Source organism: Triturus cristatus, chromosome 10, assembly GCF_964204655.1.
Source record: "Triturus cristatus chromosome 10, aTriCri1.1, whole genome shotgun sequence".
In the NCBI taxonomy this organism is placed as follows: domain Eukaryota; kingdom Metazoa; phylum Chordata; class Amphibia; order Caudata; family Salamandridae; genus Triturus; species Triturus cristatus.
In genome coordinates this window covers 637,680,878-637,696,464 of record NC_140593.1, presented here as the reverse complement: position 1 = coordinate 637,696,464, position 15,587 = coordinate 637,680,878, and the positions used below count along the sequence as shown (strand labels likewise).

At 52.5% G+C, this 15,587-nt stretch overlaps 1 protein-coding gene across 6 annotated transcripts in view; it reads left to right on the top strand.

The window, feature by feature from the left end:
* The window catches only part of SMARCD3 (SWI/SNF related BAF chromatin remodeling complex subunit D3), a 1,344,655-nt gene that overhangs the window by 319,323 nt on the left and 1,009,745 nt on the right, over window positions 1-15,587 (top strand). For all 6 annotated transcript variants that reach the window (XM_085632183.1, XM_085632187.1, XM_085632184.1 and 3 more), the window contains exon 2: window positions 6,349-6,539. In XM_085632183.1, coding sequence (XP_085488309.1) covers window positions 6,349-6,539 — 191 coding nt within the window. The remainder of the gene's footprint in view (window positions 1-6,348; window positions 6,540-15,587) is intronic.

Here is a 15,587-nt window from a genome sequence, read left to right as displayed (position 1 = left end):
TATTTACATTTATACAGAACCGACAAAAGATGATTTCTATTTCTATATTATACTAAAAAAGAAAACAGTCATTGTTAGGGCTAAAAATATGATCACATAATACATGACATTTGCATTTCCGCTGCTCTCATACATTTTACAAATATACAATTCAGTGCTGTATCAGATTATTTAAAACTTGCTATCATAGCTTGTCTGCATGAACGAATGGCCCGCTGGTTAAACGGTATCCTTAGCAACCTGCGCCTTAAATCTAATAAAGCCAGGCATATGCACATTAAATTAATGATGTTCTCTTCGCCATGTTTACACAGTCTACAGGATGTTGGTCTTGTTTGTCTTAACCAAGGCATTACATGCACGAGGCCTGGAAGCAGGGCCGTTTCTAGGTGTTTTGCCGCCCTAGGCAAGAATTGAAAAATGTCGCCCCCTCCTCCCTTTTACTACCATCACTCTCTCCCCGTCATCCCGGCTAGAAGAAATAATGCATTAGATATTCCCAAACTCATGTTTTTTGCCTCCCTCCCCTTTTTGCCGTCCTAGGCGGCCGCCTAGTCTTGCCTAATGGTAGAAACGGCCCTGCCTGGAAGTATTCCAAATCGTGCTCTTATGAACCTTCTTATTTGTATTGGGGACCATCCAGACTCTAAATAGGACTGTGGTTTAAGGATTTTATATTCATTTATAACCATCCAGGCATGTGAACTATGTACAAATAATTCTTTGTCCTTTAACATTGTTTTTTTTTTTCATTAAGCCATTGATGCTTTTTTTTTTAATTACTGGAGGCAGAGGGTTATCCTATAAAGAATAAATGGACAGATCTCCTATTGCCTCAGTTAAATACTTCCATGTTGGTGGATTTGGATTTGTGTGAACTTCATGCCAGAGGGCTTGATCTAACTGGTTTGAAATATTTGATTTTATTCTTTCCAGGTTTTAACGTATGATCCTTTTCGTGCAATGATTTGGTTTAGCAGACCAAACTGTAACCTTATCTGAGCTGGGGTTGCATTACATGGTAGTTTAAACAAAGATGTAAATATTTTAGAGACAATTTAATTTCATTAACTGCATCTCTACCCCGCATCGCCTCGCTTCCGTTCGAGATAGTTGGTAAAAGTTTTGCTGATATTATCTTTAGTAGAGTTTAGTGGCTGAAGCCTCCAAGTGACGAAATGCCAAGAGTAGGGAATTTCCTTTCCTTTGTAAATCCATTTTATGTTGCTTGAAAGAGCCCTTTTCTTCAAATATTACTCCAAGATATTTATATGTTTTGTCTTGGTCTTGTTGCAGAGTTTGTAGGAACCACTTATATTTTTTATATATCTTATTACTTACTTCCATCACCTTTGTTTTTTTTTTCATTTATTACAAGTCCATTAAGTAACGGATAGTTGGATATTTTATTAATTAATCTGTGTAATCCAACCCTTGTTTGGCTCAGCAGAATCACATCATCAGTGTATAGGAAATTTGATATATATTTATCTCTCAACCTTGGAGGATGTGCATTAACTTCATCTAGCTGTTGCGTTATATCAGCCAAAAACAAATTAAATAAGTATGGTGCAAAATCGCATTCTTGTTTCAAACAAAAGTTTCAAAAGTCGTGGATCTCCTGGAGAGATCTAAAAAGACAAACTGACATTTGACCTCTTTCGTTGAACAGACAGAAAATGTGTCAAGATAAAAACAAGATTTAATGGCATCTTTATTGCTCATTCAATATCTGAATGAACATAACACCTGTTCTGAATGAACATAACACCTGTCTTTTTGAGCTTAAGTTCACTCTACTAGTAGGTTCTAAAAATAGCTCGACCTGAGAGGTGCAGTTACTGCCAGCCTTGCTTATCGTAAGTTACAACTAGAACTACAAAGTGCGTGTTTACGCACCACTTGCGGGTTTTCAAAACACATAAATAAGGGGAATTGTCATTTACATTGCCTGTAGCTCAAGCTCACGCAAATGCGACACATATTGCATTGCAAATGCTTGTTACTAATTGCTGCTTAGCAAATGAGGTTTATTTTTCTTTCTCTTACTACAGTTAGAGGTATTTGTCAAGTGAGCTGTCTGAAGAGGTCAGTTTTTTCTAACACTTAACATTTAAATAGCCTTTAAATGAATAGTACAAATATTTCTAAATATATCAGGAATTACGAAAGCAAATTTTTTCGTAATTAAGTGTGATGCAAACAATGATTTAAACAGGAGCAAAACAATTCAGGATACTTTACTTGATGATGGTGATGTGCAAATAAATGACACATATTTGCAGAAATAATGTTATCAGTAAAACCACATCAGAAGGACATTTTGTGGCCACTTCAATGTAAAATCTGCTGATTGTAAATGACAATGTGCTACTACTTGATGCTTTAGTTATGTATTTATTAAAAGTCTTGGTTTTTAAACATGGTTTGAGAAACATTCCTGACCCTATCCTGATGAAAATGCGGTTAAAGAACTAAGAGGCAAGTCAGGGGTCATGTGTATCCTAAATGTGGCTAGATTTCTTTTAAACTTGTTTTTATTTAATTCTCTCAAAGATAATTGCCACAACACATACAGTGCATAGCATGTTGACTAAGTATTAGCATATGATATGACAGTGGCAAATAAAGTAACAACAACCAAGTGACAATGCAGGTGCGTATGATGAGAGAGACAAGCAGATCCGTTTGTCATGACAGGCTAGTTAACATAGCATCCATCATAGCTGTGAAGGCTTTTAAGTCGGTAAGTTCAGGGTGAAGTAGCAAATAGGAGCGGAGCGGCTGCCAAATGTTCTTTGGTCAGGAGGCACGAGGCAGCAACGTTGCGTATACATCACTAGTAGTGTCACAGTACATCAGATCTCTCATCCAGGCTTTCACTGTCGGTGATACGGATCTGCCCCAGTGTAAGGAAATCTGTCTCTTGGCTAGTAGTAGGGCAGTAGCAGCATAGCGTCGAATCCCGTCCCCCAGAGGATGACCATATCCCAGTAGTGCAAGCAATGGGGAGGAATTCAATTTAGATTAAACCATCAATGCCAGATGCCCAAAAAAACCTCCCAGAATGCTAGGGGGGGGGGGGGGGCAGTTCCATGCCAAATGGATAAAGTCAACGTGTGCAGTCGCACACCTTTGGCAATTGTCAGGCCTATTTGGGTCCATTTTTGCAACGAGTTTGGGAGTGACATAGGCCCTGTGTATGTATCTAAAATGAAGGAGTTTGTGTTTATAATTGTTAGAGATATAACGAGTCTGCTGACAGCAGTATGCCCACATCTTATCTGTCAAAGGGTGGCCCAGATCTCCTTCCCAAGCTGTCCGAACTCCCCAGCCCACCCCCGGATGCAGTGTCTGAGCAAGGTGATATAATCGGGAGTCTAGATGTGTGGTGTCAAGCAATGTGATTATTGTGAATAGGGGAGGAAACTCCTATGGCTCCATAGTCGAGGGGTGTATTGCAGTAACCAATGAGGCCCACTTCCTAAGTTCAAGAAATGAATCTAGGATGGATATGTCATGGCCCTCCACTATATCACAGACGGAACACACCTGACCGTCTCGAAACGCAGCTCCCAAAATTCAGAGTTGACATCGGGAAAGTGCGTGTTGTGTTGTGTGTGCAAGACCCCGGCTTGTTAAGTTATACAAATATACTGAATATATACCTTGGAGGCTTCCCATAAAGTGGCATATTGGGGTCCTGTGCCCGAGTTGATCTGAAAATATTCGATGATCACATCTCATGCCTCACTTTTAAAGACCATGTCAAGTAGAGCATCAGTTGGGAAGCGCCAGGATCTGTATGGACATGCAATGCTGGGTAAAGTCAGTGATAACAGTACTGTGAATGGTCTGATAAAGTGCGGGGTAGGTAGTCTGACAACTGTGTACTAATGAAAAAATCCAGGGTTAGGTACCAATGGACTATAAGAGACCACATACCATGTGGTGCTGAATAAAAGAAGAAGCCAGTTTTAGTGGGATGCTGGTGCCGCCAGGCATCAAACATCAAGTGAGTCTCAAGCTCCTCTGTGGGCCCATTGTATATTGTGCTATTTACTGTCGTTTTAGAACTGTATTATTGTGTGCCTTGCTCTCTAATCTCATAAAGAGGTTAGTAGAGAGTGTTTAGAAATAAATACATATATTTTATAGATATATACCTTGTGTGGTTCTCCTTTCATTTAGTTATTCAAGAGGTTATAATCTGGTAAACCAAGCTGCTTTACACTCCTTCAAGACTTAGCCTGAAGGCTGCTCTCCATAGCTACCACTAGGATAGCTTTCAATAAAGGTTGTCTTAAACCTAATCATCAATAAGGGTTGTTTGGACTGGTGCAAAGTGCCCACTATAACTAGTGGGCAGCATATACTGGGCCAACTTCTCACACACATATCTGCATTAATTCAGTAATTTCTTGGTCCATAAGCAAGCATTTACATTTGTGACAATTTGTTTAGCTGGTATACATGAGGTACAGGTAGAAGCACAAAGGGAACAGAGCATCGGGCCACATTGGATACATAAGCAGCAGGAAAAAAGGATCGCAACAAATATACATAGGGCTGATAGTAGTTTTCATCCCCAGATAGTAAACTTAGTCCATAGTCATTGGTAGCTTCGAGATGATACGGAGAACGAATGAGACACTAATTCTAGTCGGATAGGGGTTCTGGGTACTGAGGTGAGTTTTTTGGTACACCACAATTCACTGAAGTCCTGGTTTCCTTCGCATAGTTCTGTGCATGAGCAGAATCCCCGCAACAGTATGATTCCACCCTACTAGAGGGAGAAATATGACAGCACCTGTACCCACGGTACCAGCTTTGCTAACCCTGGCATCACAAAATGGATGCTGCCAGCCACAGACACGAGTCTTCCCTCCTGCTGCTGGACGAAACTCTGGCAGGGGACGGATAGACAATAGGTTTCCTGTCACAGGGAGGTGTGACCACCTCCCAGACAGGCTTTAGTGTATTGGGACTGCGTGGGTGCACTCAGAGTGCTTTGATGTCTGCACTGGGGGCATATTTGGTGTCCCTGCTCCCAGGGCCTGCCATCAGATACTTCGTGTGTCGTTTACCGGCGCGATCGTAGTATGTGCTGCGAGTAGCCGGCAGCCGATGCGCTCAGGCAGTCAGGAGCCGAGCGAGTGACTCACCGCTTCAACTTGAGCAGGGGGCCGTGAAGTTCAGATCCACCGCCACGCCTCACAAGGCCCTCGAGCCCCGGCCTCGATTTTCATAGGAGCCGCACCATGCGGCCGCAGCCCCGCCCTCCAGCTTCCCCGCGACCCCTGTCGTCGCGGGGCCTCCGGGTCAGGCTGCCACAGCCATCGAGGCTTCACACAGACAGTGGTGCCTCCCTCAGCAGCTCCGTTGTGCTCCGCTCAGGCCACAGGGCCTCCGGTGTCCGCGGTGGTGCTCGGTGACACAGAGCGCCACAATAGGATGGAGCTAGGCAGTTTTTATAGCGTCACTGCTCCGGAGCTCCCAGATCAAGCCACCATCTTGGTGCTCGGTCAGGCCACGCCCCCCATGTGGCTAGATATCTGTTATATATGGAGCAAACATTTAGTCTATTAAATCAAACAGAAGAGTTTTTTTGTACAGCAGACATGCTAAACTTGCATAGTTTAAGGTGCTCTCATATGTGATAATGAACAAAATGGCGGATCAGTGAATTCGAATATTTGCCCACGATCACATCATTTGGAACCAGTTTTTGGGTCAAGAGCATGTCAATTAGGTTGAGTAGATTATTTAAGTCGCTAGACCTGCAGGTCTAGTAGCAATTTTATGATTTTTCGAGCCCTGCAGAAGCATTTGCATTTGCATTCCCCGCCGGGTAGTAGGCCATCTGCGGCAAGTCGCCTTGCAGAATCAGTCACCAATGTGGGCAGGGCCAACAACCCCTGCAGCAGGTGAAAAGGTAGCCAGGGTGCCCCAAACTGCAGCAGACAACAGGGGATTAGGGCAGGATTGTGTAAAATAACCGCAGAGGGGTTACGAACCTCTTGAGCACATCCTGTCAGCCATCTTGCATTGCCACACCGTTTCACATCCTCACTGTTGAGTTTTATACACTACCCAGGCTTGAATGTCTGTTCAGGACTACAAACGTATTTGTTTACCCCTTTGTTAACACCTTCAAGTTCTCCCATTTATCTTAATCTAATCTCCTCCTACCTGTCTTGATTATTCCTCCTCTCATTTGTCTTAGATTTATCTCTTAGTTATGTTGGTTTGCTCCATTTTGTGAGATCTAAAACTCAAGAACACCTATGCTGTTTCTGTCTTTACAGTTCTACATTCATAACTAGAGCTTTCTCTTTCCCTTTCCAGCGTCCAGGGATGCAATCGGGGGCTCGGATGCCCCATCAGGGAGCTCCTATGGGTCCGCCTGGCCCACCATTTGGTGGCAGTCCTTCAGTTCGTCCTGGTATGCCCCCGACAGCGATGGAACCAACGCGGAAACGCTCAGTGCCCCAACAGGCCCAACAGCAGCAGCAGTCCTCTCAGAATCGTAGCAGAAGGTGAGCATCATTAGGCTGCTTGTTCTCTGCACATGTCACGAGACTGCAGCATTCCTTACCTCTACATATCCGTCTCTGCCTTACTTTCTGGCTTCAGGAAAGTCTGAAGACGTATTTGTTCATCTATGCAATGTTTAGACCAGCACCAAAAGGTTCTTAATGGGGAAAAGTTTGCTCTGGATATGCTGTCAGTTAGTAGCTGACACATGCTGTGTAATAATAAAGGTTTGACAGACTATCCAAGGGGTGTGGCAATCCGAGGGGTCTAGAGTATGCTGTAACACTTCTGGAGGATTTTTAGAAGGATTCTCTGCAGGCCCTTGTCTCCACGTCTGTGTATTGTTAACTATGGGCAGGCCACAGAAATTATGTGACAGGAGACAGCCAACGTATGTAGCAGGGTTGGGTAAATTATGCTGCATGAAAAGGCAAATGATGCAGCATAATGCAGAACATTTTGTAATAGTATTACTTCATCATTTTTAGGTCTCACCTGAGCCAGCGCTTCTAGCGCTGCTCTGGCAAGAGTTTTAGTAAGCGGGTTTTGGAAGTGCTAACCTAGTGGCTTCTTTCAGGCCTCCAGCTTGCGTTCGCGATGGCGTGCACGAGCACAGCTGCTATCCTGGTTTCTAGCATTCCTCGCATGGTCGGCTTTCCTCCCCCCTCTCTCACCCGCTCCTCCCCCTCCCTTACTGCTCGGAAGAGCTTCAGTCTTAAACGTAAGGAAACACTTGAAACATTTCTTTCACGCTATGTCAAACCCTGTGTACTTGTAGAAATACATTATTTGAAAATTTCACACCTAACGTTACAAACACAAACCTTACAGATTAAATACAGAGCGTTTAATTGTAGCTAAAAGCACTTATCTTCAAATACTGCATTTACTAATGCTAAGGAGGGAACAGACAAGAGGCGCCACTGGGCTCGAAGCCAGACAGAGCCATCCGGCTTGATTAATGGCTTGGCATTTGCAAGTGGTACAAGTACACAAACCACGGGCGCCAGGAGAGAACAAGCCATACCGAGACATCTGATTAACGCAAAATCTTTTATGCAGGAAAAGCTTCACATTTTTAAACAATGACATCCAAAACAGAACTGTTTACGTGGTCACATTTTAAACACAAATTACAGTGGGCAGATTTGAGCATTTTCAAAAAATTATTTTATATTTGGATTCAGGAGTTTTACAAACACGCACACTGGTTGGCCTATATGTGGTAGTCTGTAACACGTTCTTCAATGGAACTTGCCTGTGCCCTTTATATAAGCAGAGACTGCAATGACTGCACCCGAAGCTGCGCAGTCACTGAGCGATATCAGCAGCTCTCAAACGCGGCACTACAATAAAGCGGCAACACTATGGAGTGCTTAGTGGACATTCAGACCAGGAAGAGCATTCATCTGTGCATGCTGAACCACTCTGATCACAAAGTGTGTGTCTGCTTGCTGAGGCTTGGGCCAAGGGTGACAGCAAGAGGTGCTGGTGAAGTTGGGTTTACTTAGTGTTGCTATAGTTACGCTTGGAGTGCATATCTGGACGGCAGCCCAGTTTGTGATTTGACACATTGTGCTTTTCTTTGAGCTTTACCATGTTCACAGGTAGCTTGTGGCTGTTCAGCCTTTCAGTACTCATTAAGTTTCAATTACTGGATGGGAAAAAAGGTACAGGTTTGTGTAGTACCAAGCAGTAGCACGCATCCTCTGCTGGTATGAATAATGACTTCGTCTGTGACCAGTGCTTGAAATGGAAAAATAAAAGTGCAGGTACTCAGAACCAGAGTGCCTACTTGTTTTTTTTTTTAACTTTCAGCGCGAGGCACGCGTGCTTGTCTCTCACTCGTTTCACCGCTCTCACTCTTGTGTTCTTTCACTTTCCCTCTCTATTTCTTTCGTCTCTGCGTATGTCTTCTTCCTGTCTCTTTCTCTTTGGGATGCTTTCAGTGATAATTGTATTTTTAATCCATATTAAACTAGAAACCTGTATCAAAAAGCAGTCGTGTCAGCAGATACTGCATGATTCTAAGCAGCTGTACAGTGAAACAAAAACAATATCACTGCATCTGTTTAAATACAGTTTTATGTGTTACAAAATCGCTGTAACATGCGCGCTATATGAAATAATGTCTCAATTTAAACTACTGTGTTTCGTAGCTAGTGATTTGTATTCCCTGGTGACTTTTAAGCAGAGTAAGGGTTTATAATATTTACAAAAACTATTAAGGAACATTTTCAGATGTGCTCCTCTTCTATAGCCACCTTCAATTATTGCAGACCTAAGCAAATGAATAGACAAATGCTGTGCCATCTCAAACGCCATCTGCCTTCTTATCTACTGTTATATTCTTTTAAAAATGAGTCTCCGGCAATTTTCTCACATTAAGGTATACATTCAGGGAATTAAAACATGAAGGGTGAGAGTTCTAAAGAGGTAAAATCTAATTTCTTTAAACGACACGATGTGTACAGATTCTAAATATTTGGAGAAAATGATAAGCCTATATATTGCATCTATCACTAAATGGAACCCTGACAGTAGAAAAAAAAAATCACTACACATTAGAACTGTAGGCTGAAAATATCCTTACTTGGCTTCCAAAATGGTTTAAATATTAGTCTGGTCCAAGGCCACGAGACACCACTTCCTGGGATGTCATCATTTGTGTGGCCAGTGGGTCATCTAATGCCAATTACTGAGGCACCGTCAGATGGCTGAAGTGTGTGGGGGCGAGGGGGTGGTGCCGCGACTTCTGCTGCACTTAACATATAATTGCTGATGTGAGGTCATGCCGCCCTAAATGAGGACATTTTTGGAAAACAGGGGCAGGCGTTGCATTTTTTACATCCGATTCTGCATAGTACCAAAAACAATTATTGTTAGCTAGCAGCAAAACCATCCTACATGGTAGAAAGACACTAGGAAACCATTCCCCTCATTCATGTACACCCCTGCCTCCTATACCTATCCATGATATCTCACACAGACCCTTTCCCTCACATGCACCGCTACCCGACACACATCCTTGATTCTCACACACATCCGTTTCTCACACAGCCCCTTTGCCAAAAAAAAATCCTCAACCATCAGGAAGATCTCAGACTCACACATATCCCTTTTCCCTCACACAGTTATTTTGCCTCACACACACTCGTAACTATCATCCGGTTTCGAGTCCCACACACGCATCCCTGTCTCTCACATAAGCCCTTCTGCACATCCCTGCTTCTCACACACTTCCTTTCCCTCACACACACCCATGACCCTCGCGCACACGCATATACAGTGACCCTCCCACAGGTTCTCACTCCATCCTTATTTCTCTGAACTACAAAAAACAAAGCATCCTTCAACATATGGAAGCTCGTCGTACATCAGAAGGATGGGAATGCGCAAACAAACAATATTCAGAGAGGTGAATTGTTTGCTGCCTCTGTGTTCCAAACATGATCCATCAGAGAAAGGCAGTCTAGCAACGGGCCCTTCTGAACTCCCCCCCCCCCCCCACACACACACACAAGGCGGTGCCTCACCGAGCCAGGGCACAGACGCCAGTTGCTGGTCCCCACTGTGGGCAGGGGGCGGCACAGAACTGCTTATAGACATGACATTAGATTAGCGTGGCTTTCAATCTGCAGCTGAAGCATTACGGACTGAGGCCTGGACTTCAAAGAGCTGTGTAGACACTCGGCTCGTGCCCAGCAATTCTTTGTACTGAAGACAGACGCGGGCAAATGCACCGTGAGGCACATGCAACCGCGTTCAGCCTCACCCTAACTGTACTGAGTGATGCCCTACTGCACCTAGCGGCAAACAACTAGGGCTGGGCGGAATTTGCGGAATGCCTCTTTGTGGAATTTTGAAAAACAATTGTGGAAAACGAGCGCACAACCTGAGGGACCGTGTGCCCGGGACTGGGGTCCCTCGTGCTTGGGCAGGCTCCCCGATCTCCCCGGCCTGGCTGCGTTGAGAAGCAGGGACCGGCCCCGGGTCTCCTGATTTTTGGTCAGGGCCTGGGATCCTGCGGCCTGCCAAGTGTCCATCTGCCCGGGACAAGGGACCCTGGTGCAGAGCCCCGTAGCCCTGCAAGGGCAGGCGGGAGCCCTACCGCTATGGCTCGGTGTGGGCAGCTGGGAGTCCTTTCGGTCCCGACCATCTGGTCGCACCTTTCCCTCAGCCATCTGGTCGCACGCAATGCTTTCCAATGGGGCGACCAGATGTCCGGGCCAGCCTGGAAGTCCCGATGAGGGCTCATTTGACTCCCGGATCCCAGTCAGGGCTCCAGGAGGTCGGGCGCACCCGCGCCTAGGATCCCCTCCGTCACTCGGAGCGCGAGGGTTACAAGAAAGGTGGGTAGCCTTCCTCCGGATTAGATCGGGCAGGGTATACCGGGACACCCCTCCCGGGGATGGCGGTTCTCAGGCGGGGACCAGATGGGCCAAGCCCGGATGACACTTCCCCGGGGCGTCCGGTGCTCCCTCCTCCAGCCCGCGGCGAGGCAAAGTGCCCAGGACGGGCTCCATGGGTCCCCCAGGCGTCCGGGCCCCGGGAGCTCCGCCGGGCCTCCCATGCCTGAGGCCCAGCGTGGGGTCTACGAGCACCCCCCCCCCCCCCTCGGAGCCCTGCAAGCCCGGAGCCCTGCAAGCCCGGAGCCCTGCAAGCCCGGAGCCCTGCAAGCCCGGAGCCCTGCAAGCCCGGAGCCCTGCAAGCCCGGAGCCCTGCAAGCCCGGAGCCCTGCAAGCCCGGAGCCCCGCAGCCCCGGAGCCCTGCGTGGACAGGCGGGAACCCTAGCGCGAAGGCTCGGGTTGGACAGATGGAAGTCCTTTCAGTCCCCGCCATCTGGTCGCACCTCTCCCCTCGGCCATCTGGTCGCGCGCAATGCTTTCCAATGGGGCGACCAGATGGCCGGGCCATCCTGGAAGTCCCGATGAGGGCTCATTTGACTCACGGATCCCAGTCAGGGCTCCAGGAGGTCGGGCACACCCGCGCCTAGGATCCCCTCAGTCACTCGGAGCGCGAGGGTTACAAGAAAGGTGGGTAGCCTTCCTCCGGATTAGTAGGGGCAGGGTATGCCGGGACACGCCTCCTGGGGATGGCGGTTCTCAGGCGGGGACCAGATGGGCCAAGCCCGGACGACACTTCCCCGGGGCGTCCGGTGCTTCCTCCACCAGCCGGCGGCGAGGCAAAGTGCCCAGGACGGGCTCCTTGGGTCCCCCGGGCGTCCCCCGAGGCCTGCAGCCCCAAAGCCCTGGAGCCCTGGAGCCCTGGAGCCCTGCAGCCACGGAGCCCTAGCGGAAACCCTAGCGCGAAGGCTCGGGGTTGGACAGATGGGAGTCCTTTCAGTCCCGTCCATCTGGTTGCACCTCTCCCCTCGGCCATCTGGTCGCGCGCAATGCTTTCCAATGGGGTGACCAGATGGCCGGGCCAGCCTGGAAGTCCCGATGAGGGTCCATTCGCCTCGTGGATCCCAGCCAGGGCTCCAGGAGGCCGGGCGCGTCCGCGCCTAGGGTCCCCTCCGTCACTCGGAGCACGCGGGTTACAAGAAAGGGGGGTAGCCTTCCTCCGGATTAGTAGGGGCAGGGTGTGCCGGAAGACCCCTCCGGGGCTGGTGGTTCTTTGCCGGGGACCAGATGGGCTACGCCCGGGCCACATCCTCCCAGGCGTCCGGGGCTCCCTCCTCCGGCCCGCGGCGTGAAAGAGTGCCCGGGACGAGCTCCACGGTGCCTCGGGCAGTCCTCCCCGGGCGCTCGGGCCCGAGAGCTCCGGTGGTCCTCCAAGTGCCTGAGGCCCAGCCGGGGTCGCCGAGCCCCCCAGGAAGCAGAGCCCCCAGAGCCCTGCGTGGGTGGGCAGGCGGGAGCCCTACCGCTATGGCCCGGCTCTGGGCGGGCAGACGGGAGTCCTTTCAGTTGCCGGCCATCTGGTCGCGCGTGCAATGCTTTCCAATTGGGGCGACCAGATGGCCGGGCTGGCCTGGAAGTCCCAATGAGGGTCCATTCGCCTCGCGGATCCCATCCAGGGCTCCAGGAGGCCGGGCGTGTCCGCGCCTAGGGTCCCCTCCGTCACTCGGAGCGCTCGGGTTACAAGAAAGGTGGGTAGCCTTCCTCCGGATTAGTAGGGGCAGGGTATGCCGGGACACGCCTCCTGGGGATGGCGGTTCTCAGGCGGGGACCAGATGGGCCAAGCCCGGACGACACTTCCCCGGGGCGTCCGGTGCTTCCTCCACCAGCCGGCGGCGAGGCAAAGTGCCCAGGACGGGCTCCTTGGGTCCCCCGGGCGTCCCCCGAGGCCTGCAGCCCCAAAGCCCTGGAGCCCTTCAGCCCTGGAGCCCTGCAGGCCCGGAGCCCTGCAGCCACGGAGCCCTAGCGGAAACCCTAGCGCGAAGGCTCGGGGTTTGACAGATGGGAGTCCTTTCAGTCCCGTCCATCTGGTTGCACCTCTCCCCTCGGCCATCTGGTCGCGCGCAATGCTTTCCAATGGGGTGACCAGATGGCCGGGCCAGCCTGGAAGTCCCGATGAGGGTCCATTCGCCTCGTGGATCCCAGCCAGGGCTCCAGGAGGCCGGGCGCGTCCGCGCCTTGGGTCCCCTCCGTCACTCGGAGCGCGCGGGTTACAAGAAAGGGGGGTAGCCTTCCTCCGGATTAGTAGGGGCAGGGTGTGCCGGAAGACCCCTCCGGGGCTGGTGGTTCTTTGCCGGGGACCAGATGGGCTACGCCCGGGCCACATCCTCCCAGGCGTCCGGGGCTCCCTCCTCCGGCCCGCGGCGTGAAAGAGTGCCCGGGACGAGCTCCACGGTGCCTCGGGCAGTCCTCCCCGGGCGCTCGGGCCCGAGAGCTCCGCTGGTCCTCCAAGTGCCTGAGGCCCAGCCGGGGTCGCTGAGCCCCCCAGGAAGCAGAGCCCTCAGAGCCCTGCGTGGGTGGGCAGGCGGGAGCCCTACCGCTATGGCCCGGCTCTGGGCGGGCAGACGGGAGTCCTTTCAGTTGCCGGCCATCTGGTCGCGCGTGCAATGCTTTCCAATTGGGGCGACCAGATGGCCGGGCCGGCCTGGAAGTCCCAATGAGGGTCCATTCGCCTCACGGATCCCATCCAGGGCTCCAGGAGGCCAGGCGTGTCCGCGCCTAGGGTCCCCTCCGTCACTCGGAGCGCGCGGGTTACAAGAAAGGGGGGTAGCATTCCTCCGGATTAGTAGGGGCAGGGTGTGCCGGAAGACCCCTCCAGGGCTGGTGGTTCTTTGCCGGGGACCAGATGGGCTATGCCTGGGCAACATCCTCCCAGGCGTCCGGGGCTTCCCTCCTCCGGCCCGCGGCATGGCAAAGTGCCCAGGGACGGGCTCCACGGGTCCCGGGCAGTCCTCCCCCCGGGGCGCCCGGGCCCGAGAGCTCCGTCGGTCCTCCCCGTGCCTGAGGCCCAGCCGCTGTCCCACCCCCACCCCCCCCCCGTGCCTGAGGCCCAGCCGCTGTCCCCGAGCCCCCCCGTGAAGCAGAGCCCACCGAGCCCTTGGATCAGGTGGGGGCCCTACCGCTATAGCTCGGCTCTGGGTGGGCAGATGGGAGTCCTTTCAGTTGCCGGCCATCTGGTCGCGCGCAATGCTTTCCTATAAGGGGGGGCCAGAAGGCTTGGGTGGCCTGGAAGTCCCGATGAGGGTCCATTCGCCTCGCGGATCCCAGCCAGGGCTCCAGGATGCCGGATGCGTCCGCGCCTAGGGTTCCCTCCGTCACTCGGAGCGCGTGGGTTTCAAGAAAGGGGGGTATCCTTCCTCCGGATTACTAGGGACAGGGTACTCTGGGACCCCTCTCGGTTCTCAGCCAGCAGCTGGACGGGCCCGGATGCTACCCTGGTTCTGTCCCGGGGGCTGCTGCGTGGCAGGGTGCCCGGGACAAGGGGTCCGGGGAGGCTTCCCCTGCACCTGTGGTCCTGGGAGCCCTGGCTGGGTCCAGGGGCCTGGCCGGGTCCCGGGTCAGGGGCTCTGGCCCCGGGCCCCGTCCCCCGGCACTCCCAAAGGCCCGGAACAGGGTTCCGTTGTGGCCGGAGAGCATCCCCTCGCCCGGCTGGGTTCAGGAGCTCCGGTCGGGCCCCTGAGGGCCCCGGGGAGGCCGGCCTCCCCATCCCGGGCTCCGTCCTGGGTCCTGCCGCGTGGCAGGGTGCCCGGGACGGGGTCCGGAGGGCCCGGGGATGCTTCCCCATCGCCTGCGGGCCGGGGGCCCCGGCTGGGTCCAGGGGCCTGGCCGTGCCCCGGGTCAGGGTCTCCGTCCCCGGGCCCTGTCCCCCGGCCTGCGGCACTCCCAAAGGCCCGGAACAGGGTTCCGTTGTGGCCAGAGAGCATCCCCTCGCTCGTCTGGGTTCAGGAGCTCCGTCCGGGCCCCTGGGGGCCCCGGGGAGGGCGGCCTCCCTGCCTGGGTCCGGCCGCGTGGCAGGGTGCCCGGGGCAGGGTCAGGAGGGCCTGGGGAGGCATCGCCTGTGCCTGCAGGCCCCGGCTTGGTCCGGGCCCCGGGGAGGGCGGCCTCCCCACCCCGGGCTCCGTCCGGGGTCCTGCAACGTGGCAGGGTGCCCGGGGCGGGGTCCGGAGGGCCCAGGGAGGCTTCCCCTGCGCCTGCGGGCCCCGGCTTGGTCCAGGGGCCCGGCCGGGCCCCGTGTCGGGGTCTCCGTCCCCCGGCCCCGACCCCCGGCCTGCGGCACTGCCAAAGGCCCGGGACGGGGTTCCGTTGTGTCCGGGGAGCCTCCCCTCGCTCGTCTGGGTTCAGGAGCTCCGGCCTGGCCCCTGGGGGCCCCGGGAAGGGCGGCCCCCATTCCCCTTTCCCCTCGGCCATCTGGTTGCGGCTGTCCCCTCGGGCATCTGGTCGTGCAATTCCCTTCGGCCATCTGGTCGCGCACGTCCCTTCGGCCATCTGGTCGCGCACAATGATTTCCTATGGGGCGACCAGATGGCCGAGCTTGCCTGGAAGTCTGGATGAGGGTCCATTTGCCTCCCGGATCCCAGCGAAGGCTCCAGGAGGTCGAGTACATTCGCGTTTTGGGTCCCCTCCGTCACCTCATGCGCACGGATTACAATA